Source organism: Lutzomyia longipalpis, chromosome 1, assembly GCF_024334085.1.
Source record: "Lutzomyia longipalpis isolate SR_M1_2022 chromosome 1, ASM2433408v1".
NCBI classification, from domain to species: Eukaryota; Metazoa; Arthropoda; class Insecta; order Diptera; family Psychodidae; genus Lutzomyia; species Lutzomyia longipalpis.
In genome coordinates, this window is record NC_074707.1 from 32,062,391 (window position 1) to 32,086,972 (window position 24,582).

General features: G+C 39.6%; 6 protein-coding genes across 9 annotated transcripts; 3 read left to right on the forward strand and 3 right to left on the reverse strand.

The window, feature by feature from the left end:
- Positions 1 to 202: 202 nt before the first annotated feature.
- On the reverse strand, positions 203 to 3,847 carry LOC129786136 (CCR4-NOT transcription complex subunit 9). The gene is made up of 4 exons (XM_055820975.1): positions 3,362 to 3,847; positions 2,765 to 3,145; positions 1,624 to 1,910; positions 203 to 1,557 (listed from the first exon to the last, which is right to left on the reverse strand). The coding sequence occupies exons 1-4, from the start codon at positions 3,410 to 3,412 to the stop codon at positions 1,377 to 1,379; spliced, it is 900 nt and encodes a 299-aa protein (XP_055676950.1). The 5' UTR covers positions 3,413 to 3,847; the 3' UTR covers positions 203 to 1,376.
- Positions 3,848 to 4,122: 275 nt separating this feature from the next.
- On the forward strand, positions 4,123 to 19,122 carry LOC129785945 (ATP-binding cassette sub-family A member 2). Of its 4 annotated transcripts, none has more exons than XR_008750075.1 (10): positions 4,135 to 4,508; positions 4,580 to 4,700; positions 4,767 to 4,967; positions 5,081 to 5,181; positions 5,700 to 5,852; positions 5,913 to 6,135; positions 6,213 to 6,553; positions 7,896 to 10,886; positions 16,527 to 18,457; positions 18,522 to 19,122. XR_008750075.1 is itself a non-coding variant. In XM_055820621.1 (9 exons), exons 2-9 carry the CDS (start codon positions 4,329 to 4,331, stop codon positions 11,445 to 11,447), a joined length of 4,872 nt encoding a protein of 1,623 aa, XP_055676596.1. In that variant the 5' UTR covers positions 4,123 to 4,196; positions 4,294 to 4,328; the 3' UTR covers positions 11,448 to 11,625. The 4 variants fall into 4 exon arrangements, 2 of the variants coding, with proteins under 2 accessions (XP_055676596.1, XP_055676597.1); XR_008750074.1 differs by having other exon boundaries at positions 16,527 to 16,948; positions 17,036 to 19,122; XM_055820621.1 differs by lacking the exons at positions 16,527 to 18,457; positions 18,522 to 19,122 and having other exon boundaries at positions 4,123 to 4,196; positions 4,294 to 4,508; positions 7,896 to 11,625.
- Positions 19,123 to 19,410: 288 nt separating this feature from the next.
- Positions 19,411 to 20,410, forward strand: LOC129786160 (protein ARV1). Its single transcript, XM_055821009.1, has 4 exons — positions 19,411 to 19,600; positions 19,658 to 19,777; positions 19,836 to 20,226; positions 20,304 to 20,410. The coding sequence occupies exons 1-4, from the start codon at positions 19,490 to 19,492 to the stop codon at positions 20,408 to 20,410; spliced, it is 729 nt and encodes a 242-aa protein (XP_055676984.1). The 5' UTR covers positions 19,411 to 19,489.
- LOC129786090 (probable proline--tRNA ligase, mitochondrial) lies at positions 20,179 to 22,403 on the reverse strand. The gene is made up of 4 exons (XM_055820903.1): positions 21,929 to 22,403; positions 21,603 to 21,857; positions 21,451 to 21,531; positions 20,179 to 21,361 (listed from the first exon to the last, which is right to left on the reverse strand). The coding sequence occupies exons 1-4, from the start codon at positions 22,019 to 22,021 to the stop codon at positions 20,468 to 20,470; spliced, it is 1,323 nt and encodes a 440-aa protein (XP_055676878.1). The 5' UTR covers positions 22,022 to 22,403; the 3' UTR covers positions 20,179 to 20,467.
- On the forward strand, positions 22,400 to 23,582 carry LOC129786150 (40S ribosomal protein S6). Its single transcript, XM_055820997.1, has 3 exons — positions 22,400 to 22,523; positions 22,731 to 22,935; positions 22,999 to 23,582. Exons 1-3 carry the CDS (start codon positions 22,518 to 22,520, stop codon positions 23,532 to 23,534), a joined length of 747 nt encoding a protein of 248 aa, XP_055676972.1. The 5' UTR covers positions 22,400 to 22,517; the 3' UTR covers positions 23,535 to 23,582.
- LOC129786183 (60S ribosomal protein L36) lies at positions 23,579 to 24,474 on the reverse strand. The gene is made up of 3 exons (XM_055821033.1): positions 24,418 to 24,474; positions 24,148 to 24,276; positions 23,579 to 23,856 (listed from the first exon to the last, which is right to left on the reverse strand). The coding sequence occupies exons 2-3, from the start codon at positions 24,268 to 24,270 to the stop codon at positions 23,632 to 23,634; spliced, it is 348 nt and encodes a 115-aa protein (XP_055677008.1). The 5' UTR covers positions 24,271 to 24,276; positions 24,418 to 24,474; the 3' UTR covers positions 23,579 to 23,631.
- Between the last annotated feature and the right edge of the window lie 108 nt (positions 24,475 to 24,582).

The following is a 24,582-nucleotide window of genomic DNA, read 5'->3' on the forward strand; positions in this document are numbered from 1 at the left end:
CTATAACAAATATAAGGTTAATTATTTAATTAGAAGCACTTCTCAAGATCAATAGAATTTCACTTATTATTTGATATCACACGATATTACTAAGAAACCAAAAATACACAACTTTTACTCTTGGCTGATGATTGAGCTGTATTTATGCTAAAACCAAAGAATTATTTTTAATCGAAAAACAATTTATTCAATTTTTTTTGAGAATGAATTAAATTTTCTTTAAATTTCAATAATTTGCCAAGAATTAAAAAAAAACTTCTCGTGTAATATCCTCTTTAGGAAAAATCTAACTTTTCTATACAGAATAATATCGATTAATAAAAGTAAAATGTACATTTTCTAATTAAGCTTCATCCTCGTAGTTTTTTTATGATTTTTTGTATCTCCATTTTCTTCATATAAAAATAATAAAATGTGTTATCATTAAGTAGTGTAATTTGTATTAAATTCCTCAACTTCCAATATGAAATGGACTTTTTAAAATCTCTTACATTATGGTATGTTTCTATTAAATTAATTCTTTGTCTCAATAATCCACTAAATATGCCAATTTTTTCATACAATTTTTTTTATAATTTCATCTCTTTTTTTAAATATACTTTGTGGCTCTCAAATTGTGTCTTCAACATTTTGTTTTTTAGGTACATTTTATCAATTTGCAGTCTCACTTTAGTGCAGTATTTTTCACTCAATGATTTTCTTTTCATAATAATAAAATTTCTTTTCAAATTGGGTTCAATGATTGATTTTTTTGGTAAAATAAAATTCTTAGAAAAAAAAAGAAGAACAAATCAAGACAGAAGTGAACACACAATTTGTATTTAATTGGCAAAATTTATGACATTTTGATAGGAATTCTCGTTCGTTTTTCTTCTCCTCACAAGAAAGCATTCATTGTCAATTTTTTTTCCGTGACTAGCCATCATTTTTTTTAACTATCGAAAACATCTCACAGAACTTTTGAGCATACACATAAATGGGGGAAAAACAAATAAACAATCTCTTATATGGTTCAAAGTACTTGATTTTTTTTCTTAATTTATTTTCTCTATCTTGTCATTCATATCGCCGGATGTACCCCGCCGCTTTATCAATCAACTTTTGTTTGAATTTTCTTACAATTCAACGGGTCGGTACGGTACATAGGTGCTGTATGGGCCACACTAAACATATCCACCTCCAGGGCAGAGAGTATCCCCCCTCAGTTTTCTCAATCAATGGATAGACAAAAAACGTACAAAAATATATATAAATGTATACAGAGAAAGCCTTATTTTCGACAAGCGTGATTCGGTGTTACGTAAGAGCACAGTGCGCTCCAGGCATCCTTCCAGAATTTACAAATGGTCTCATCTACTGCACATTGCTGCGACAATTTATGAGCCAAGTGGAGAGATGCCCATTTGACGAGGATCCGGTGGAGCCACAGCGCCCGGTTCGAGATTCTTCAATAACATGGACAACCAATGTTTGACAGCCTTATCCTCACGAAGGCAATCTGCAAAAGTGGAATCGCGCAGCTGATCTGGCAGACACTGCCGGAGAGCTTCGCAAGCCCTGCAACACATAACAAAAAATCATTTAAAAAACATTCAATTGCCAACAAAATTGAATTGTTCTCACCTTGGATTGTCCGTCAGCCTTAGATAGCACCTGACAACATGCTTGAGGAGTCTCGCTGATGGCTCCTTTGCCAATGATATCACCATTTTACCCAAAATTATTGCTACGTGAGAGAACCTATCGTATGTCTGGCATATGTATGACAAACCACTGTCGTCCAGAAGAATTTTTTGCAATATGAACGTGGCCACGGTTTTACTCAACTCCGAACCCGATTCCATTATTCTCAGGCACAACGGAATGATTTCAGTACTGAGCAAAAATGTAATGACCTCCTGTTCATCAGTCTGGAAAAGAAGCAACAAACAAGAAGAAGTTTTGCACGTGTAATGAAATGTGTATAGAGGGTAAGTAGACAAAATTCTTTTTTAAGCATAAAATTTATGACTTTAACAAACATCTCCCAACCTCTCTCTCTCTCTCTGCTTGTGCTTTCATCACATTCTTTAGGCAATTTCCACGAAAAATTGCAAAATAATATTGTGCTTTCAATTTACTACACATAGTCAATTTTAGATCTATACAGCATCTGTGGTACCTACAGCAAAAACGGTGCTTCTGAAATCAACAGAACCTGAGAATATTTATAATAAATTCGTTCCAATTTTGATTTCTGATAAAAGATTAGTTTTTAATTGATTTTTCTAAATAATTTAGCACTTGTCCTTAAGTATGAAATGAATGTGACACGTGTTGGAGTCCAGATTAATGTTTTTCTTTTACGAAATATCAACAATTTGATAAGACTTTGCGTATTTTGTCATCAATTAAAAAAAAAAAGAATGCATTCTATTACGCTTGCAAATTTTCCATAATTTTATGCAATCTATTTTATAAGAAAAAAAACAAAGCATTATCTCAACTGGAGGCAAAAAAAGTCCTTAATCTTATCTCTTGTTTACTATTTTACAGCAATAAATTTTTTGATAAGGTTCGATGAGATATTACAATAAGATGTGAAAGACCTCCTGAGGAGGTGGTCTAGTAGAAGAATTTTAGATTGTGAAGACTATGGAAAGTAGATGGTAAAAGAAAAGCTAAAGAGAGAGAGAAAGAGTTTCTACCGCCCACAGAAGCCATTGATTTGTGTGCTGCAGTTGCACGATTTCTCTCCCCTTTGTGATACTTCTTTTGCATTTACCTTTACGAGAGCGCCAATGACTCCAAGACTGGTCAGCCGCAAATACTCAAAAGGTCTGGTCTTTGACGTTGTATGCAAGAAAGGGTAGAGGAACAGTGGGATGTTGGCCTGCAGGAAAACGGACCTGGTCTCCGGGTGGGAGGCGACGCACTGAAGGAGCGCGAGTGCATTGCACACCCGATTCGATTGGTGAGCAGTCAGGGTGGCCGGATGGATTGATGGGTAAATGTTGATTATTTCCTGAAGAAGGGCAGCAGTGGTACCAAAGCTATGCCACAGCATTGGGGCTAGATCTGGTACACTTTCGCGCTTCTTACTCAGCTCCAACAAGGCATTCTCCCGCGTCTCCGGATTTGAGAGCTCGTTAATCCAGTGAAAGACCTGCAACCGTGTCAAGGAAGAATATGTCAGCACAGTGGATCTCTCGCATACACCACCATACACACACCGCACCAGCAGACTTGTGGCGTACGTGTGCGAGAGCGGTGGCGAAAATAAAATTTATATATAACGCCACGAAATGGGAGGAAAGCAACAGCGACGCAATTGAATTGCGACGAGCACCGGAAGACCCCAAATGGAGCCCCCACAACTTACCTTTTCGGTTTCAGCTGAATTTGGAGCCGGACTCGGTTGACTACTGCTCATCGTATCGAACAAACTACTTCCTGTTTCCCTTTCAAATGACTAAAATCCTCAATTCTTTCCTCACAATCTCTCGCATACGCATCAAAGGCAATTCCTGGAGTGTTTGGGGGCACAGCGTCCCGACTCTGCACACTTTTTCACCAAATTAATAATTCTAATTTCTCAATTTTGCGTCGCCACAATATTTTTTTTCCTTCGCACACAGAAAAAGGGGAAAACAATTTGGGTCACTTTTTCACCAACTTGCAAAACAACTGCACGACAAATAAAACTTTCTCGACGCACTTTGATGCCTAGATTTTACTTTTACACTTTTCCGGGTGATTTTTTCAGTGATTTTCACCAATTTTCAGCACAATTTCTTCGCGATGGAAAAAAAAACGCAATAATTTTCTTTTTTTTCTCCTTTCGTTCGGTTTCGTCGTTCAGTGAAACACCGAAGAATCATCAGTGAAACATGTGTTTTGACGGTTTTGACATCGGCGCTAAGTTTAAAAATATGAAAATTTTCAATGATTTTCACGTTTTTCTTGCTTTGTTTTTCGATTGAGGAAAATTTTCTGCTTTCAGAGAACGGAAGTGAGTTGAATGACACATGAGAATTCGCGCGACAATCCCCAGTCAGCCCAGTCAGTTATAAAATTAATTTTCAGTTCAGCTTTGAAGCTTTCGACATGTCAAAATGTCGATAAAAAGCTTTCCAACATGACAGACAGGCAAAGTTCGGGCAGTCACACAAAATCGAGTTGGCCAGACGGAGGTGCGCCAGTAAATCGCCAAAAAGGTGCATTCTAAGGGCAATGTTAGTTTCCCTGTACGCGAAAAAGAAGAAAAGCATCACAGTGAATTAAATAAATTGTGTTTCTTTGTGATTTTTGCAGTGAAAATGTTTCGCGAGTAATATTTATAGGGCGCGATGGCAGCACTTTTGACATTTCGTGTGTTTTTTTGGAAAGCTCTCAAAGAAAAGTTGTTTTCGTGGAAATCCGTGCTTACGGTTGTTTACCTCCTGCCATGCTTTGTAACAGGACTCCTCCTCTTCACATCCCATGGGGAGCGTTCCATCAGCTCAATGGAATTCAATCCCATTGACTCGGTAGGAGAAAGTCAGCAGAGGGAGGCAGAAATTTCTTACGTGTGACCCAAAAAAAAAATGTTTTTTTGCAGGAAAGTTTATTTTCATTCTTTCCTGGAGCAGGGCATGACAGTGTCTGCTTCACACCAGACACACCTTTCAATGCTGAACTAATAGAGCGTGTCCGCTTTAAGCTTGGAATCCTACATGAACGTAAGTGGTGTGGCCCTAAAGTGATGAGAATGGGCTTTTTAATGTTTTTTTTTTTGTCATCTGCAGGAGTTCATGGATTCCCAACTGTGGAGGCGATGAGCAGCTTCACAGAGTCCCATCCACGGGCTAAGATTTTTGCGATCATCTTCCACAGCCCTGCAAATAGCTCAATGAAGTTCAGCTATACCATCCGGAACCGAAATATGGGTGTGAATTTCGATACTCAGCAATTTTACTTGAACGACATCAAAAGAATAAACAATCGAGGTATATTACTGATGATGTCCATAAAGGAGAACCAACCCATTGTTTACCATCACTCCCAAAAAGGCAAAGAATCGTTGCATGTATTGTTTTCTTTTTTTTATTTTTGCGTTTAGTTGTGGACGAATACATTGAGAGTGGTTTTCTGGCACTACAGCAGAGCATTGATAGTGTCTACATTGAACTTATCACCAACACCGGAAGAGAGAACTTTGCGGTATGTTGGTTTTTTTTATTTTAAATTTGTTTTCAAAATAAAAATCCCCAAAGTACGTACAGAGAATACCAATAAACTTATTGAAGGAATGCATGAAGTAGAGGACAACCCTCATAGCGTGTTTAATAAATCATTAATTCATTCATATCAAAGCGAAAAAAAGTAGGGCGTGGAATGTGACGAATTGAATTTTCAGCTGTTTAACAGAGTTGATAAAATATTCAAACTACTTTTTTTCCAACTAGATTATTATTATGAGGGTTTTTCTCGTTCTCAGAATTATAACATTTATCCGGGCTACATTAGTCATAATAGAATGTTCGGAAAATGCAAAAAAAACTCTCCATATGCTAAAAATATCATTAATTTTGCAGAGAAATTTTATCTGTAATTCCCACATTTTCGTTTTGCGGAAATCACATGAAAAAGATTATCTTTTCTAATTTTTCTTTTATCAATAAATCAATAAATGATAAAAATTCGGGCTAATCTAGATAATCTTTAATTATTTTTTTCAGATCGAGGTTGAACATTTCCCTGCACTATCGAGGACACAAATAAGTAACATTGATGTAGTTATCTTTGGGACGTTCTTTGCTCTTCTCCTCTTCATGACGTCCACCTACCTCATTCTCATCCCGCTGGTCGAGGAGAAAGAATGTGGCGTCAATGTATGTTTGATGCTTTCTTCCACAAAACGTTCATTTTCAATTAAATATTTTTTTTTGTAGGCCCTGCTGAGGATCGTCACAAAGTACTTTTACTTCAATGACATCACAAAATTCATTTTAAATCTTATTCTCTGCCTCATTTTCGTCGTTATTGCCTTTGCCATGACAGCATGGGTTAACTTGTGGGAAACTGTTCAATTCCAATATCCCCTGATTCTCTTCATTCTCTTCCTCCTTGCTCTCATGAGCTACTCTTGCTTCATCAGCTTATTCTTTCAAACGGGTAAGCTTTATAAAGTAAAGCAACATCTTGCAATATTATTTTTATCTCAAAATGCTTTTTTTTTGCAAACATTTCAGTTGAATATGCAAAAATTGGAGGAATTCTCTTCTACCTCGTCCCCTTTTGCGTGATCTTCTTCTACTCGGACAATGCCATCATTAATAAATTGGAATACATCTTCTGTGGGAGTCTCTTCCTCAATGGGATGATGATCTTTCAGAATTATGTGGCAACGGGGCATGTTTTCAATGCAAGCAGCCTCGCAGCGAGCTCATATCTCGAAGCTGAAAATGATCACTTTGCTATGGGAAATATTTATGGATTCCTACTGCTCAACACCTTCGTCTATCTGGGGCTGTATTTTCTCCTTGAGAATTTCCAGCTGCTCGATTGTCTGAAATGTTTATTCCGTGGAAAAGTAAGTTGAATTACAACCTCTAAAGATTTTTTTAGATTATTATTTCCAAGTAGATTTGGGAAATGAAAGGCGCTCTCTAGCTTGGCGCTATAACTGCTGCCTTGATAGAAGAAAAATATAAGCGACATACAAATATTTACTTTTTGATAAATGCTGAAAATACGTTTTTGTTTACCAATGAAAGATAAAGGGGTTAACCCATGAAGGACCAATGAGAAGTTTTCGTCCCATAGCTCGTTTTTGAAAATGCCTAATTCTGGATAGTTAATAATTATTTATTGACCCAAAACCTATATGCAGGATTATGTCCTCATAGTTATTTAACATTGTGAAATCACAAAAGGACATCCTTAAATAACTCATAGGGTCAGGAAGGACGAAAAACCAAAAATAAAATAAACGGATTTCTTGTGAAAAATTTCTTGTATCTGCTCAAGAAACCCCAGAAAACTTTTTAGGGTTCCAAAGGGTTAAAAGCTTTACGAGACAGAATCTAACAATTTCGTTATCGTCTGAAATACTTCAATACAATCATAACTCTTATTTCTAGGTTGTACAATATTTGATTTTTTTTTTTAAATTTCTTAACTTTCCTAGAAAGATTCTATTTATAATCATAAATTGCTCCAAATGACCTAAGTCGTCAAAAGATTTTTTAAACTTGAAATACGATAAAATTATTCTTGATATTTCTTAATGAAATTGAACAAATAAATACCTACTCGAAAAATAATCTAATCACTCAGAATTTTATAAACAAAAAGGAATCTAATCGAAATAAAGAGCATTTTCAAGTGATATACAGTCACAAGACTAATAATAAATTTTTCTTTTTCTCAAGAACATAAGTTCATGTTTCAATTGATACGTGACACCATTTTTTACGAAAATTTATTCGACTTAAATTTTGCTTTGTTCAGTTCTTTTCAATATAAACATTCTTCTTTTATAATTTCTCAAACAAAGCATGATGGTATTACTTTTTATGGATCACGAATGAATGGTTTTTCGTGAAATTTTATAATGAAACAAGAAAAAAGGAACAATTGCGTCTATTTTTGATAATATTTTCAACGTGACTACTGATTGCAAGATTTCTGTTGAAACTCTTAAGATATTTATCGCGTGAAATGAATCCAAAGATTATTAGCTACTCCAGAGATAAAGAACAACATTTATCAAAAAAAAAATTCTTCATGACGTGTGAACTTTTACACAAACCTTTGAAATTTTGAGTGCGAAATGATAACAATTAGAGCAATTAGAGACTTTTGTAAGAAAGAAAAGAAAAACAAACCCAAAATTCCGATTGAGACGACGTAAATTGTTTGTTCATTTGTAGAATACCTGCTGGGTGACGCCAAAGGTGAAAAATGGTCAAGCACAGCAGATTGACATGCAGAATATGCAACAGAGAGAGGGCGAGAGTGCTGTACGGATTAGCAATTTGAGCAAGACTTTCTATTCAATCAGGGGAAAGCATAAGGTGGCCGTTAATAGGGTCTCATTGGACATTCCAAAGAATCAAATAACAGCCCTTCTTGGGCACAATGGTGCCGGGAAGACGACAACAATGTGCATGATTATTGGAACATTGAGTCGCACAGGGGGCACAATATGCGTCGAAGGGTACACTGATGCGAAGAAATATCAAAAAATGATCGGCTATTGCCCACAGAAGAATGTCTTTATGAAGTACTTTACGTGTCGGGAGCATGTTATATTTTTTGGACGTTTGCGTGGTCTCACTGAAGAGGAAGCTCGAACGGAGAGTGATAAGATTTTGAATGATGTTAAGCTCTTGCCGAAAGGAAGTTGCCATCCGAAGAAACTCTCGGGTGGGATGAAGAGACGCTTGTGCCTGGCAATGGGTGTTATTGGGAATACAAAAGTTGTTATTCTCGATGAACCAACTTCGGGGCTTGATCCGGAAAGTCGTCGGGAATTGTGGGATGTACTGCTGGCATTGAGGAAGGAACGAGCTGTCCTCATAACAACACACTACATGGAAGAAGCGGATATACTTGGGGATAAAATTGCAATTATGGAGAATGGTACAATTGTTTGTCATGGAACGAGTCTTGAGCTCAAGAGGAAATACACATCGGGGTACATTTTGAAGGTAATGGCGGCAAATGAGAATTTCAATTCCGAAGTAACGGAGAGTTTTGTGAGGAAACAAATTACCAAAGCACGCATACGATCATTCAATGATCCAACATTGAGTATCTCCCTGCCGTATGAAGAGGAGGAGAGGTATTCAAAGATTCTCAGTGATTTGGAGACTTGCAGAAATAATCTCTGCATTGATTCCGTTAGCATTACCAATGCCACCCTTGAGGAAGTTTTCTTGCGTTGCGCTGAGAAAGATTGCACGGATATGGTGGTGAATATGGCAAATGGTCAGGGATGCGATGAAATTGATTCAATACAGGGATACCGTCCGGTTAGTGAGGAGGAAGCAATTCTCACACAGAGACGCTCCTGTGGTACAAAGTTCCAACAAATGAAGGCAATCATCTACAAGAAATTCTACTACCTCTGGCGCGATAGAATCTACAGCACAATAATGTTTCTCATTCCCTTTGTGGCATTGATCCTTTCATTCATCCTCATCCGAATGAGTGTGACGAAAACGGAACAAACTGAGCTGGTTTTGAATTTTTCTTCCTATCGCGCACCTCAAATTCACCTCACTATGGCAAATGCAACAGGCAGTGACTTTGAAAGGAGACTCCTGGAGACATTTGTGCGTGTGGCACGAGAGCAAAATGTTAACTTGATCACACATTCAAATCGAAGGATTGAGGAGGAGTTGCTGTATCAGGAACTTGAGAATCGCATAAAGTACTATGAGAACGTCGTTGCAGGAATTGAAGTTTCAATGCTCAACGCTCAAACGCCGCACGTGAAGATTCTCTTCTCCGGGAATGCCCTTCATAGCTCCGTTATGGCACAGAATCTTGTCTCCAATGCCATCCTTCAAACAACCCGTGGCCATAGTGCGTCAATTGAGACACGAAGTGCACCAATGCTGCAGAAGGATATTGGAATTAATCGGTATCACATGAACATTTACGAATCCCTCGTTCCTCTGGGCTTCTTCATCTACATCCTGTACTTTGTGGGAGCACCGTTCGCGGAGGAATCATCGGAATTTAAGACACTACACTGCACAAATCCTTGCTTGTACTGGATCACAACATTCCTCTTTGATCTTTTCATTCATATCTTCATCTGCATCATGCTCTTCATCGTGGCGAGTCAACTGGTAGACACGAGGGGAGTTCTGTCGCAGGATACACATCTCAGATTGACGACAATTTACATCTTCTACGGAATGGCAATGCTCCCGCTTATCTACATCCTCACAAAGTATTTCAAGAGTATGGAGAATCTTTTCACTTTTGTCTCCTACCTCGCTCTCTTTGCCACCATCCTGGCGCAGCTTCTTTCAACGTCGGATGATAAAATACGAGAATACTTGTACTGGAGTCGTTTATTCCACATTATACCGGATTTTGCAATGAGGCACACCATGGCATTGGTTATTGTGGGATACTTTGCAACGGGAACGCCAAAGAATCGGGAAGATTTTCTGCATAATCATCAAATGAGTTCTGCAAGCCTCTCAGATGATTTTCTCAGTCCCTACGATACTTCTTTCTACTTCTTTGCCATGACCCTTTTCATGGTAGTCAGTCTCACGCTGCTTATTTACTTCTGCGAAAACATCTACTACGGACGGAGCTTAACGCACCTCAAGATGCGAATTAAGAAACCCAAAAAGGATGGAAGAATGAGGAAGAATTCAAAGAGATCTGTCGATGCTGTTGACTCTCCGGTTCGTGTGGATGTACAAGATCAAGTGGATGCTGATGTGCAAAAGGAGGAGAATGAGACGGAGAAATGCGAGCAAGAGCAAAAGTACGATAAGTATGCAATTGTGGTGAGAAATCTCGAAAAGATTTTCCCCGGTGGGGTTGTTGCAGTGAAGGGTTTGAATTTCCGCATTCACAAAGGTGAATGCTTCGGGTTGTTGGGAATGAATGGTGCCGGAAAGACAACAACATTCAAGATGATGACACTCAATGAGAGCATCACGCGTGGATCAATACATCTCAGTCACATGGATAGCATAGCACATGCTAATATGTACAAACTCTCCTACGGATACTGCCCGCAGATTGATGCTCTCCACATGGCACTAACGGCCGAAGAGACCCTCAAGTATTTCGCTCGAATGCGGGGAATTTCGGGGAATGAGGAGCTACAGAATGAAGTGGACACGTGGCTGAGAAAGGTGGATCTTGAGGACTATCGCAATGTTCAGGTAAAGTACTACTCAGGTGGTACGAAGCGCAAACTAAATACCGCCATTGCAATGATCGGTAGTCCGGATGTGATCTTCCTCGATGAACCCACAACGGGTGTGGATCCAATTTCACGAAGACGCATCTGGGAATGCATTGGGGAGCTAAAGAAGCGCAAGAGAACAATAATTCTCACTTCCCACAGTATGGATGAGTGCGAGCAACTTTGTAACAGAATAGCCATCATGAGTGATGGGCATTTGCAGTGTATTGGACCAACGCAGAAGCTCAAGGAGAAATTTGGTCATGGGTTTACGCTAATTGTGAAATTGGCCAGTGGCTGTGATGTGAGATATCTCAAGAGGGAGATTTCCGAGAAATTCCCCGGATGTATTGAGCGTGAAGATCACGCGGATATTCTCAAATATCACGTCTCCGAGCCAAATGTTTGCTGGTCAAAAGTCTTTGAGAGGCTCGAAGAGCTCCGGGAACAATTTCCAACGGCAATTTGTGACTATTCCGTCTCTGAGGTGTCTCTTGAGGATATTTTTTTGCAATTTTCTCATCATCCCAAAGCCTAAATTGCCCGTAATCCTTTCACTTTAACATCCCCCTCACTTTATTCTTGAGAATCTCCACATCACTCACAAAGCGTACCTGAATCTAAAGATCTGAGAGTTTTCTTCACTGTAATATTCTGTTTTTTTTTTTTGTGTTTTATTGCAAACTTACAATTAATTTATTTTTAATGCCGTCCAATTCTTTTTTTTTTTTCTTTTTACAACATTATTTTTTCTGCTCGCATTCTGCCCTAATTTCTTCAGAAAGAGTTCGATTTTTTTTTACAACTCTCCTAATTTGTGTGCTCGAATTTTATTTTAATAAAAATGTAGATAGTAGGAATAGAGATAAGAAGTGATTAAAAAAAAACAAGCATAAAAAAATATATAGCACTATCAAAATGGGCCTCGTGCTTAAAAGAAAATAGTTCTTTTATCTTAATAGGAAAGAAAAGTAATGAAAGATTAAAAAAGTTTAAAGAAATGCAATGATTTTATAAATATAATTTATTACGTAAAATCAAACAAAAAAAAAGAATAGAAGCGCCCTATGAACTTATGTAGCCCCCTAAAACTATTTATTCACGCTACAATTAATACTAGAACTATAAAATTATGTGTCTTTCAATGTTTATTTGATTTTCTAATAACTGATCTTAATCAAATAAAAGAAAAATTAAGGTCAAAAATATGATAAAGACTTGAATTTCCTCCAAACAATGCAAATATAAAGAAAATTTCAATGAATTTAAATAGATTGTTTATGCTCCAATATGTTGAATGACTTGATAAGTCTATGAATTGATTCATTGTTTTGCTTTTAGCAATGATAAGATTAATTCAAATAAAAACATGCATGATACAGCAGCTAATTTATGTCTCAAGCTCAATTCTAAAAATTGGAAGAAATCTTTTTTAAGTCCTGAATATCCTGAAATATTCGTCTTAATGTTGGAAAGGAGTTTATTCGTTTTTATATGGAGAAAAGAAAACCTCTAATTCGATGAAGCAATTAGGATACGAATAATCTTGTAGGGAATCAAGAAAAGAATAAAATATTTATCATTGCCATTCGTATCAGTTGTGAAAGATCAAAAAAAGATTTGCTCAAAACTGCAGACAATGACGTCATCGGTGTATTCTTTGCTTTTTTAATGAATCATTCCCTTTGGAAAGCCTCTTTGGCAATTTCTTTTTTTTATGATCCTCTTTCAACAGTTTGTGTGTCCTGATCGTTTCTTCGAAAGAGAGATTTTCTCATAGAGAAACGTATAATCTCCTTTATTGAAGGAGATAAATTATTCAAAATTATTTTTTATGTCATTAACAAATCTAAAGCTTTAATTAACAGAATTAGATTTCCTTGTATTTGGATTCGAATACGTTTTATGGGAATTCTAAACAGTTAATTTAGCTTTCTTATTAAAGACAACCTAATGGTCTGTTCAGGGCTTTAAATGAGAAAGAAAAAATTAAAGGACTTTACACAAAAAAATTGGAAGAAATCAAATTAATCACAGTTCAAATGGACTAAGTCCAGTAGGCTGAAAATGGAGCTTAATAAATTATTATTATCAAATTGGATAAAAAAAAACTCTGAAAATAGTTTATGGTGCTATGCAGGAAAAGAATGTCAAGAGAAAATGATCATGACATTTTTTCCTGACATTTTTTTGTCATTCCCTCTCACTCCCACTAATGTATTTCTGTATCTTTCGTCTTTCTCTGACGCATGCTTCCGACATTTTCATCATTCTTTTCTGTGCACTCAACATGTTTTTCATTTCCTATTATTTTTTCAGTATTTGGGGATATTTTTCCATGAAAAAGTGAAAATGGGCTTTGCCGAAGTGTTCCCAGTGCCAGGAAAGCCGTGAAAAGTGGAAATTTATGGTCATTTAGCGGCCAAATATGTGAAAATGCGCGAAGTGAAAAATCAAAACATTCTTTCCCTGACCAATTTTTACGGGATATTTTTCTATATTTTCACGACACAAATCACTTCCTGCAGGTTTTTTGGACCTGCCCACAGGTCATCTGCAACACGGAAGGTCTGTGTGGGGTCAGGGAAATGCTTCCTGGGTGGTTGGAATCCCACCTGAACACGGAAAAACTTTGTCCGGGAGTGAATGTTTTGCTGTCGAACTTCACTGTTTTCACTTATTTTGCCGATAAATAACCACGATTTTCCACTTTTCACACTTTCACAGGCACTTAGAACACTTCCACAAGTCGCTTTTCACTTTTCCCGAGCTAAAATATCACAATTTACAGAGAAAATTGCAGAAAACTAAGAAACGTGTTGACTTCGCAAGAGCTTGAAAAAGAATGTCGCAGGAAGATGTTTTTTTCTGACATTCTTTTTCCAGCTCTTGTGAAGTCAACGTGTTTGTTAGTTTTCTGCAATTTTCTCTGTAAATTGTGATATTTTATCTCGGGAAAAGTGAAAAACGGCTTGTGGAAGTGTTCTTAGTGTATCTGAAAGTGTGAAAAGTGGAAAATTGTGGGTATTTATCGGCAAAATAAGTGAAAACAGTGAAGTTCGACAGCAAAACATTCACTCCCGGACAAAGTTTTTCCGTGTTCAGGAGTTTTTTGTACGATCCAGAAGACAATTCATTGATCCCAGGTAGACCTTCCGTATGCAGATGACCTGTAGGAAGGTACAAAAAGCCTGCAGGAAGTGATTTGTGTGGTCAAAATCTAGAAAAGTATCCCGTAAAAATTAATCCGGAAAAGAATGTTTTGATTTTTCACTTCGCACATTTTCACATATTTGGCAGATAAATGACCGTAAATTTCCATTTTTCACTGTTTTCCTGGCACTGTGGGCTCTTTAGCTAAGCATTTTCCACATTTCTTTGGGGAAAATATCCCCAAATGTTGAGAAAATTCAAGGAAATAAAAACATGTTGTGCGCAAGAAAAAAAGCATAACGTGAAAAAAAATGTCGTCACCATGCGTGGGAGAAAGACGAAAGATAGGAAAATATATTAGTGGGAGTGAGAGGGAATGAAAAAAATGTCAGGAAAAAATGTCATGATCATATTTTCTTGACATTCTTTTCCTGCATAGCACCATTATTCAAGCCTTGGAGGATTAAATGCTGACTTTTCAACCTCTAAAGAAACTTGTCCTATAACTGACTTCCGATAAAATCCTTTTGATTTCTAATATTTTATTTAAAAAGATAATTTTTGTAATTAAAAAAAAACTCTTTCATGGTGCTATGCAGGAAAAGAATGTCAAGTAAAAATTATCATGACATTTTTTCCTGACATTTTTTTTCATTCCCTCTCACTTCCACTAATGTATTTTCCTATCTTTCGTCTTTCTCCCACGCATGGTGACGACATTTTTTTTCATGGCATGTTTTTTTCCTTGCGCACAACATCTTTTTATTTCCTTGAATTTTCCCAACATTTGGGGGTATTTTCCCCAAAGAAAAGTGGAAAATGCTTAGCTAAAGAGCCCACAGTGCCAGGAAAACAGTGAAAAATGGAAATTTACGGTCATTTATGGGCCAAATATGTGAAAATGTACGAAGTAAAAATCAAAACATTCTTTCCCTGACGAATTTTTACGGGATTCTTGTCGGATTTTCACCACACAAATCACTTCCTGCAGGTTTTTTGGACCTTCCTACAGGTCATCTGCACACGGAAGTTCTGTGTGGGATCAGGGAAATGCTTCCTGGGTGGTGGAATCCCACCTGAACGCGATAAACTGGTCCGGGAGTGAATGTTTTGCTGTCGAACTTCACTGTTTTCACTTATTTGGTCGATAAATATCCACGATTTTCCACTTTTCACACTTTCACAGGCACTAAGAACACTTCCACAAGCCGCTTTTCACTTTTCCCGAGATAAAATATCACAATTCACAGAGAAAATTGACGAAAAATAAGAAACGTGTTGACTACGCAAGAGTTTGAAAAAGAATGTCGCAGGAACATGTTTTTTTCTGTCATTCTTTTTCCAGCTCTTGTGAAGTCAACGTATTTGTTAGTTTTCTGCAATTTTCTCTGTAAATTGTGATATTTTAGCTTGGGAAAAGTGAAAAGCGGCTTGTGGAAGTGTTCTTAGTGCCTGTGAAAGTGTGAAAAGTGGAAAATCGGGGGTATTTATTGGCCAAATAAGTGAAAACTGTGCAGTTTCTATAGCAAAACATTCACTCCCGGACCAATTTTTTCCGCGTTCAGGTGGGATTCCACCACCCAGGAAGCATTTTCCTGCCCCCCACACAGACCTTCCGTGTTGCAGATGACCTGTGGGAAAGTCCAAAAAACCTGCAGGAAGTGATTTGTGTCGTGAAAATACAGAAAAATATCCCGTAAAAATTGGTCAGGGAAAGAATGTTTTGATTTTTCACTTCGCGCATTTTCACATATTTGGCCGCTAAATGACCATAAATTTCCACTTTTCACGGCTTTCCTGGCACTGAGAACACTTCAGGAAAGCCCATTTTCACTTTTTCATGGAAAAATATCCCCAAACTCTGAGAAAATAATACGAAATGAAAAACATGTTGAGTGCACAGAAAAGAATGATGAAAATGTCGGAAACATGCGTGAGAGAAAGACGAAAGATAGAAAAATACATTAGTGGAAGTGAGATGGAATGACAAAAAAAGGTCAGGAAAAATGTCATGATCATTTTTTCTTGACATTCTTTTCCTGCATAGCACCATCACAGTCATTTTTTAAAAAGCTACTTTTATACAAAAAAAAATTCAAACATAAAAAATTAAAACTTTTGCTTTGACAGAAAATAACATTGAATAAGAGAAAAATAAATTTTGCTTAAAATGCGTTTCTTTTATATAAAAAAAAATATACCAAAAAAATGTTTAGCTGTGCAAAATAATTGAGAAAAAAGAAGCGAATGAGGACATACCTGGAAGCATAATAAAGCCAACACCTCGTCTACAAGATGAAAAGAATGTCCTTTTGCGGGGATGAATGTGATTTTATAAAAATTGTAACGTGTGAAACACTTTAACGTCGTTTTCGGTCCATTCACTATCACCGAATTTTGTATATTGTAATATAATAATAAAAAAAAATTGTAATAAATTATATATTTTCACAACACTTTATAGAACCCATTGCCACGATTGAGAATGTACCCTTGAACGTTGAGAGAGTCCAGAATGTCCTGGAGGACATTCTTCACGCCCAACTTGTTTGCAATGTTCGTAAATTCATCCATGTGAAATTCCGGATGACCTTTCTGGAAGGCACGATCCTGGCACTCGGCAAAGAATTTTCGTACGAGAACGGATTTACTCATTCCGGAACCATGCATACCACGTTGCCAGTCAACGGTGAGTCCACCATCTGGACTCAGTACGTCTGCCATGCTGTACCGCATCAGTTCAATCACATCCTGTGCATGATGAACTTCTGCTACTTCACAGAGATCCAGTCGAGCACGTGCCAGGGTCATTCGTGTTAATCCCTCGAGCTGACGCACCGTGACCGGAATGTGGTACGAGCGATCCTGGATACGACGCAATTCCAGGTAAAACTTCTTCAACAGCTCCCCGGCATCTTTGGACAGTCGAACGGTAATCTTTTCCTGAGCATACGCGATGTATTTCTCAAATAGAGCATGCGGTAGGGCATCCAAGTCTTCCCCAGGACGCAATTCAAGGCGTTTGTAGAGGGGCGTTGTGGGGGAATCATTCGATTGGGAACGTAGCCAATTGTCCTTGCGCTGTTCATCGAGAATGACGAAGGAGATGTCGAAGCGAGACAAGATAGCGGGATGAAGTTTGATGTTCTCGCAGACGGTTTTGGAGCGATCGTAGTGGCCATTGGCGGGATTTCCAGCCGCCAGGATGACTGTTCGTGCAGGTAGAGTACAAATTGCTCCTGCCTTGGCCACACTGACACTCTGCTGTTCCATCACCTCGAGCATAGAAGCATGATTTACGGCCATTTTGTCGAATTCATCAATGCAACAGACACCCTGATCAGCCAAGACGAGGGCTCCTGCTTCAATGGAGCACGATCCATCTTCCTTCTCAGCCTTAACCGTTGCCGTGAGGCCTATAAACATTCAGGTAAGTATGTTTTAAACACAAAAGATTCCTTTATTAAATTCGTTTACCTGTGACTGAACTTCCTGAGCAACTTGTGAAGATGGCACGTGGGGCAACGCTACAGCAAGCCTTAAGGAGGCAACTTTTACCCAATCCAGGATCACCGACAATCAAGACATGCAGTTCTTGGCGATGATCCCTATTTGTGGACATGTTGGCACTAAAGAGACCCAAAAGAAAGCCAAATTTGATCATTTCATGCCCCCTAACAGCTGGACACAGGGAGTGAACGAGAAGACGCAGCGGAAAGGCATCCGTCTTGATGAGTTCAATAGCACGTAGAGATTTCTCCGTGAATTCTGTTGTTTTCTTAACAACGGGATTCGATGTGCTGACCACATTCACCGCATGAATGTAGTAAGTGCAATTCTGTGGTTTATCCGATTTACGATCATCTGTGCGAAGTTTCAGCACCCCCGTGACCCTAACATCCCCACCTGGGTAGACAGAGTTCACCAGATCATTGGTCAGCGTTACTTCGATACTTCTGGGCTTCCGGAAGATGTCACGATTCTTATCCTCAATACTCTCCTCCACAAGGATGGTTTGGATGCTTGAGGTACGAGTGAAGGGAGACCCAATGAGGGGTTCAAAGCCAGACCTTGCAGTACATGCACTTCCTTTGCAGGATTTGGGGTAAGTCAGCACTCCATCGGGTTGTCGTACAGTTTGAGGTGTTTGGCATTCGGGGCATTTAAATGCCATCCATGTGCAAATAATATCAGACGGTCCGAGACGTGCCACAGTCCCAATGAAGCAAATCATCTTATCACAGCTGGTCATTTTGAGTGATCTCAGCTGCATGGCTGGTCCAAAACCCACAATTCGCGGTGAAATGGTCTGAAGGCATCCAATCTCCTGACCTCGGAGGAAATGTAAAAGTCTGTGATGCATAGCAATGCCTACATAGGCGAGTGTTTGTTCAGGTTCATTCATGAGATCATTGCGAAAATCACCCCAAGCTCTTTTGAAATTCTCATCGTCTTTCAGGGCATCCAGGCTCACATCGAAATGGAGCTTCCGATGGATTTGTCTTAAATCATACAGATGTGTACTACATTTCTCAATGTGATCCTCAAAGGCTGCAACCTTTACGGCGCTCGGAGATCCCTCCATGTGTGCTTCGCGTGGAAGGTAAAGCTTCCAATCCGGGTATTTCTTTTCTGACTGTGTTACAGCAAAATTGGCCATGGTGCGTCGTCGATTAACTGGAGCAGCCTCAATTTGCGGAGATTCTCCACCGACTCCGGAAGGAATGGCGATTGTGACTGGCTTCTCTCGGGGAGGATCATTTCTCCGGGAAGCCCAGAAACGCGGGTAGAATGGTCGTCGACTACCACCACCTCCGCGGCCGGATCCTCCTCTTCCACGACTACTTTCCTGCCCATCTCCTGATGTTCTTCCTCTGCCACGGCCCCCGCCGCGACCGCCTCTCGACGGGCCAGGAACTGGCGGTATTCGTGATGTATTTGGATCACGATTCTCACCACCTGGAGGTCCAGTGGGTGCTCCAACTGCTGCCATATCTAAGAGGTAAGACACATCCAAAAAAAGTTATTGAATAAAGTTTTATTTTTCAATAAAAAAAATACCTTTTAATCCTTCGAATAAGTTAGGTTTTGTTTACCAGGAAAAAATGATTCTCGTCATTTCTCGACTTTAGCTTACTTTTTTTTAATAACTAAATTATTTTCTGGACTTTTTTTTCACCTTTTTCACAACTTAAAATGCATTTAATTCTATGAAATAAAGAAAATTAAAAGAGAAATAAAACAAAGAAAACTTATTTTTCTCGCTCGAGGAACGAGCGCGTATGAAATTCTATGTTTTGCGGATCAGCTGGGACTTTCACATAACCTCAAAATTCTTGTTTGTGTTTACATTTGTTTTGCTTTTTACTTAAGTATTGCCTCTTCTCTCTTACAAGACTTTTGGGAATTTTTTGAGCCTTTTTAGAGATGGACACTGAGAAAAAAGAATCTCTGGCAGTTGTTTGCATAAATTGTGGCCACCCAGTAACAGAATTGTACCGGAAATACGGTGAAAGCGTGATAAAAATGACAATTTGCGTAAGTTGGATGAATTCTCTTTTGAATAAAAAGTTTATAATTTTCCTAATTTTTTAGGCAAATTGCAATCAAATAGCCGATAAGTACATTGAATTTGAACCTGTTGTAATTCTAATTGATTTGGTATTGCTAACCAAGAGCGCATACAGGCACATCCTCTTCAATGGGTACTTCAAGGTAAATCTTCTGGAAGCACTAGAAGAGCTTCCTTTGATTATTTCTTACGCTTTTCTAGAACTTTTGGAAGCTCTTCATAATACTTGTTCTCATGGAGTCTTATATGAAGTGGATGAATCTCCCGGCTGCAAAGAATAATCAGGAATCTGAGAAAAATTTCTACATTTGCGGCCTTTGGATTCTCGGGGAGAATTTCCTTTTCTTCTGCATCCTTCGAGGATCTGTTGGTATCTTTGAGTATTTCCTCAAGAGGAGTGCAAGTACCTTGCCAGGAAGGGCAGAAAATCTCTCTCTGTTGCTGTGGAAGGGCATCATCCTTGCGAGTCTGGGGAAATTCCTTTTTGTGCCAATTGTTATTTGGCAGGATAACTCATCTGCCTTTGCTCTGCAAATACACTCAATGCTCGTGATGGGATACTTTTTATTGTCCCTCATTTGCTCGTGTTCAGGTTAGTAGTACACAGTGTAATTCCTGCCCACTGATAAACCTTTCTATTACAAATTTCTCTCCTTCTCTCACTTACAGTAGTCCTATGTTATTCCCGCCTAGAGGCAACCTGCATCGTCCTACAGTCGCTCCTGGTAAAGTCACTCATTGTCAATCGACTGGGAGATGTTGTAAAAATATTTTAACAACCTCAAAAAACACTGTTTAACTATTTTCTATTAAAAAGCTCCTCCCCCCACCCCTCATGCACCCAAATGCTTCCGGAGTTCAGTGACAATGTCATTTGGAGAAAGCTCCATGGTCTGACCGGATTCAATGAGGTGCAATTCCAATGTGGGAGGATCTTCAACAACGCGCGAGCCAATCACAATCACAAAGGGATAGCCCATTCTCTTGGCCAGAAGAAGTCTCTTGCCGATCGTGAGGTGATTGCGATCGTCAAGGATTGCATCATCATGCAATCCCGGAAGCTCAATTACTTTGCTGTAGAGGCTCTCAGCTAAGGCGCTACCACCGCATTTGTCTTCCTTACTGCCGGATTTCGGTGGGATGAGGCACACGGTGAATGGTGCTAGACGTCGTGGCCATCGGATGTCTGTGTCCGTGGAGAGAACTTCAATTGCAGCTGCCACGAGACGCGTGATGCCAACTCCGAAGCATCCCATTGCTAGAGGTTCTGTCAATCCGTGCTCCTGTAGGTAGGTGGCTTTCAGTGGATTAGAATACTTATCCTCAAGGAGGAAGGTGTGAGCCACTTCAATTCCCTCCGTCAACCGAATTGCACCCCCTTCACCGCATTTTGTACAATTTTCCCGTTTTCCCTCAGGGATTGCTTCCACATTGACTGAATGCCCGCATTTCTCGCACGTTGCCAGTGTGTCATCACCCACGGTGGCCGGGAGATGGTACTCGTGCGACAAACTACCCCCCATTAGCCCAGAATCTCCCTGAACCTTGGCAAAATTCCCCAGGCCAATGTTTCGCAGCATCCTCTCATAGATACCACAGACTTCGTGGTAGGTGTCCAGGGCATTCGTGTCGTTCCCATCGAAGGTGTAGAGATCTTTCATGAGAAACTCCTTGGTACGGATTAGTCCAAAGCGTGGCTTCATCTCATCCCTGAACTTTGTGCCAATCTGCAATGGTCAACGCAGAGACAAAGGCAAGAGATGATCTGTTTTATTTTTTGTCCGACTAATTGCTCGGTCTCAGGGTCAAAGCTTACCTGATAAAAGCGAAGTGGCAATTGCTTGTAGGAAATCGGCGATAAGGAGGCCATCAGCGATGTTATCGACTCTTCATTGGTCTAAGCGAAACACCGTGTTAGTGATTATCAGGCCAGATTGAGTCTTACTTGTGGGAAAATTGTGTGTGTACCGGACTGAGAACTTGGAGATTCTCGTGCCTGTCGATGGTCGTCATGATTTCCCGGTTTACAGTGCCTGTCAGCCGTCCTGATTTCTTCCACAGATCCCCCGGGGTGAGGATCGGCAAGGTGACCTTCTGGGCATCAATCTGCTTCATGTGCGCATCCACAATTGCCACCAGCTTATCCACAGATCTCTGCACAAGCGGCAGGAGGTAGAATGTCCCATTTGTGGCCGGTCTAATAAGACCCAATTCCGTCATGAGCTGAAAAGAAAATGAAATTCCTCACTGGATAATCCCGCCAATTGCACTCTGTGTCCTCGCATGCTACTCACTCTCTGACTCCTCGAGGAGACTTCTTGCTTCTTGATCACGGCATTCTTTGGGATGATCACCATTGGCTGGAATATCTTTGAAATGCGATTCATTTCTCAAGTTGCCTATTCGATAGCCGCACGACATAGGTTTGGAGATGGAGTGCTGTTATGCTTCTATTTTTAAAGAATCAAATTTATATATTATTATTTTTTTCACTTTTTCATGCCACTTTTTTTCACTCGTTCCATCTCCCCCGGCTGACGCAACAACACTGAATTTTTTTTCTTTCCGTTCAAAGCACTTACGAAGGTAGCAAAAGTATGTGAAATGTTTAAACTTTTTTTTTAATCAAGAAAACTCTGACAAACGAAAATTATTTTTTTTTTGTTTTCAAAATTAATTTAATTTGTTTTTTTTTAAATTAAATTAAAGGAAGCTTTAAAAATATTAAAATTTTACAAAATTTCTTTATTTTTTTCTACATTTCCCCTTGTGGTCAGCTGGGTTTCGCCGCCTATGTTAGAAAACATCGAATTTTGACAGCTCAAACATCGCTTCGGATCTCATCTCTCTTTTTCCGTGTGGCCGATGATATAGGACGCCAACATGAAGGTAAATTGTCTTTTTAACGTATATCCAAGGCATTTCATCCCGATATAATTGCTGTAAAATGGAGATAAATGATAAATCTATCCGCCAATGCGTGAATTTAAGCGCGATGGGAGTTGATGATTGAGGAATTTAGGGATGAAAATCTTGGGGGATGGACAACCAATGTTTTGATGTATAATTGACTAAAATTCTTGAATTTCCTTCCAGTTGAACGTGTCGTATCCCGCTACGGGATGCCAGAAACTCTTCGAAGTTGTGGACGATCATAAATTGAGAATCTTCTATGAGAAGCGTATGGGAGCTGAGATTGAAGCCGATCCCCTGGGTGATGAGTGGAAAGGTTATGTCCTCCGCATCTCCGGAGGCAATGACAAGCAGGGTTTCCCCATGAAACAGGGTGTCCTGACCAATGGTGAGTACTTTTGAGTGAAGATTTTGATTTTCGGGAAGGTACTGAGGGTTGTTTTTGTTGTAGTTCGTGTGCGTTTGCTCCTGAAGAAGGGACATTCCTGCTACAGGCCCCGTCGTACTGGAGAGCGCAAGCGGAAGTCAGTGCGCGGATGCATTGTGGACGCTAACATGTCCGTCCTGGCACTCGTGGTGGTGCGCAAAGGAGAGAAGGACATCCCTGGGCTCACCGACAACCAGGTTCCACGTCGCTTGGGACCCAAGAGGGCTTCGAAAATCCGTAAGCTGTACAATTTGAGCAAGGAGGACGATGTGCGTCAGTATGTGGTGCGACGCCCACTGCCCGTCAAGGAGGGGAAGAAGCCACGCACAAAGGCCCCCAAGATTCAGCGTCTCATCACGCCAGTTGTGCTTCAGCGCAAGAGACACCGTGTGGCACTCAAGAAGAAGCGCTCAGTGCGTGCCAAGGAGCAAGCGGCAGAATATGCCAAGCTCCTTGCTCAGCGCAGGAAGGAGGATAAGGTGAAGAAGGAGGAGGCCAAGAGGCGTCGGTCTGCCTCACTCCGAGAATCGAAATCCTCTAGCATTAGCGATAAGAAATAAAAAACTTTCCTGAAATGAGGATTCGCTAATAAAACAATAAAAAATAAATTCTTTTTGTCTTCTTTATTTCTCTTCACCACCACGGAGGACAATAGAATTACTTGGCGTGGGCCTGAGCCTTTCGCATCTGTGTCAGGATGTTGGAGAGCTCCTCACGCTTCCTCTTGCCACGGATGTGGGTGCCAAGGCGTCGCTTCAGGAACTTCAGGGCGCGCTTATCCTTGGAAACCTTCAGCAATTCCATACACCTCTTCTCATATGGAGCATGTCCTACCACCTCACGTACGATATCCCGGACGAATTTAGTGTGCTTCGTCTGGACCTAAAAAAAGGAAGCAAAAGAAACGTAATTAGATCAAAATTCCTTAAGAATTCATCAATTTCGCGAAGATTAAAAGGATCAGAACCAAAAATTTAACCATCTGCCGGGCCCAACGATGCCCCCGGAGCGGAAAGTGCCAAAAGAATATTGACACCCCGTCCAGGAGCACCGCTTTAAGCCCGGGGTCTGTGAATGGATAGTTGTTTTCATCATCGTGTTTTGTGTGGTTAAGTTCACTCAAAATATCCTTTGAAAATGTTCTTTAAAACACCTTTGTGGTGGAAAACTTACGCATTTTAGCCTGTCGGGGCGGAGTCCCTTCACTTTGCGATCTCCTGTGTAACGCAAATTCCTGATTTTGCTGGTTTTATGTCCCTTGTTGAGACCAACACAAATCTCGTACTTTACACCCATTTCGGCCTGGAAATACACAAAACTCCTTTTATTAATCTATTCGACAAGCTTCCCTCTTTCGATCCTTGGCAGGATTAGGGACTTTTTTCAATGGATTGTCCAGATATTAATGAATATTTTCAACATAAAATTTTGCCATTGATTTACCTGCGATTTTGACAACCGGAAAGGTTCGATGTTTCTTCTCGTGCGATGTTTTTGGAAATTGCAATTTTCATCGCGTAGAAAAATACTTTCCTGGTGTAGAAAAATCCCAAAATTTTGAATTTATTTTTTCATGGAAAATGTGATAAAGAAAATTTTAAAATACTA

What these genes read in the sequence shown, in the direction of transcription:
- LOC129786136 (XM_055820975.1), bottom strand. Translation starts at nt 3,412, where the DNA reads ATGAGCAGTAGTCAACCGAGTCCGGCTCCAAATTCAGCTGAAACCGAA. An exon ending in ATTCAGCTGAAACCGAAAAG is followed by an intron (nt 3,146 to 3,361) that starts GTAAGTTGTGGG and finishes ACACGGTTGCAG; the next exon opens with GTCTTTCACTGGATTAACGA. An exon ending in AGGCTGACGGACAATCCAAG is followed by an intron (nt 1,558 to 1,623) that starts GTGAGAACAATT and finishes TATGTGTTGCAG; the next exon opens with GGCTTGCGAAGCTCTCCGGC.
- LOC129785945 (XM_055820621.1), top strand. Translation starts at nt 4,329, where the DNA reads ATGGCAGCACTTTTGACATTTCGTGTGTTTTTTTGGAAAGCTCTCAAA. An exon ending in CAGCTTATTCTTTCAAACGG is followed by an intron (nt 6,136 to 6,212) that starts GTAAGCTTTATA and finishes CAAACATTTCAG; the next exon opens with TTGAATATGCAAAAATTGGA. An exon ending in AATGTTTATTCCGTGGAAAA is followed by an intron (nt 6,554 to 7,895) that starts GTAAGTTGAATT and finishes GTTCATTTGTAG; the next exon opens with AATACCTGCTGGGTGACGCC.
- LOC129786160 (XM_055821009.1), top strand. Translation starts at nt 19,490, where the DNA reads ATGGACACTGAGAAAAAAGAATCTCTGGCAGTTGTTTGCATAAATTGT. An exon ending in TCTTCAATGGGTACTTCAAG is followed by an intron (nt 19,778 to 19,835) that starts GTAAATCTTCTG and finishes ACGCTTTTCTAG; the next exon opens with AACTTTTGGAAGCTCTTCAT. An exon ending in CCTCATTTGCTCGTGTTCAG is followed by an intron (nt 20,227 to 20,303) that starts GTTAGTAGTACA and finishes TCTCACTTACAG; the next exon opens with TAGTCCTATGTTATTCCCGC.
- LOC129786090 (XM_055820903.1), bottom strand. Translation starts at nt 22,021, where the DNA reads ATGAATCGCATTTCAAAGATATTCCAGCCAATGGTGATCATCCCAAAG. An exon ending in TCTCCTCGAGGAGTCAGAGA is followed by an intron (nt 21,858 to 21,928) that starts GTGAGTAGCATG and finishes TTTTCTTTTCAG; the next exon opens with CTCATGACGGAATTGGGTCT. An exon ending in TGCCACTTCGCTTTTATCAG is followed by an intron (nt 21,362 to 21,450) that starts GTAAGCTTTGAC and finishes TGACCATTGCAG; the next exon opens with ATTGGCACAAAGTTCAGGGA.
- LOC129786150 (XM_055820997.1), top strand. An exon ending in ACAGGGTGTCCTGACCAATG is followed by an intron (nt 22,936 to 22,998) that starts GTGAGTACTTTT and finishes TTTTTGTTGTAG; the next exon opens with TTCGTGTGCGTTTGCTCCTG.
- LOC129786183 (XM_055821033.1), bottom strand. Translation starts at nt 24,270, where the DNA reads ATGGGTGTAAAGTACGAGATTTGTGTTGGTCTCAACAAGGGACATAAA. An exon ending in GCCCCGACAGGCTAAAATGC is followed by an intron (nt 23,857 to 24,147) that starts GTAAGTTTTCCA and finishes TCCTTTTTTTAG; the next exon opens with GTCCAGACGAAGCACACTAA.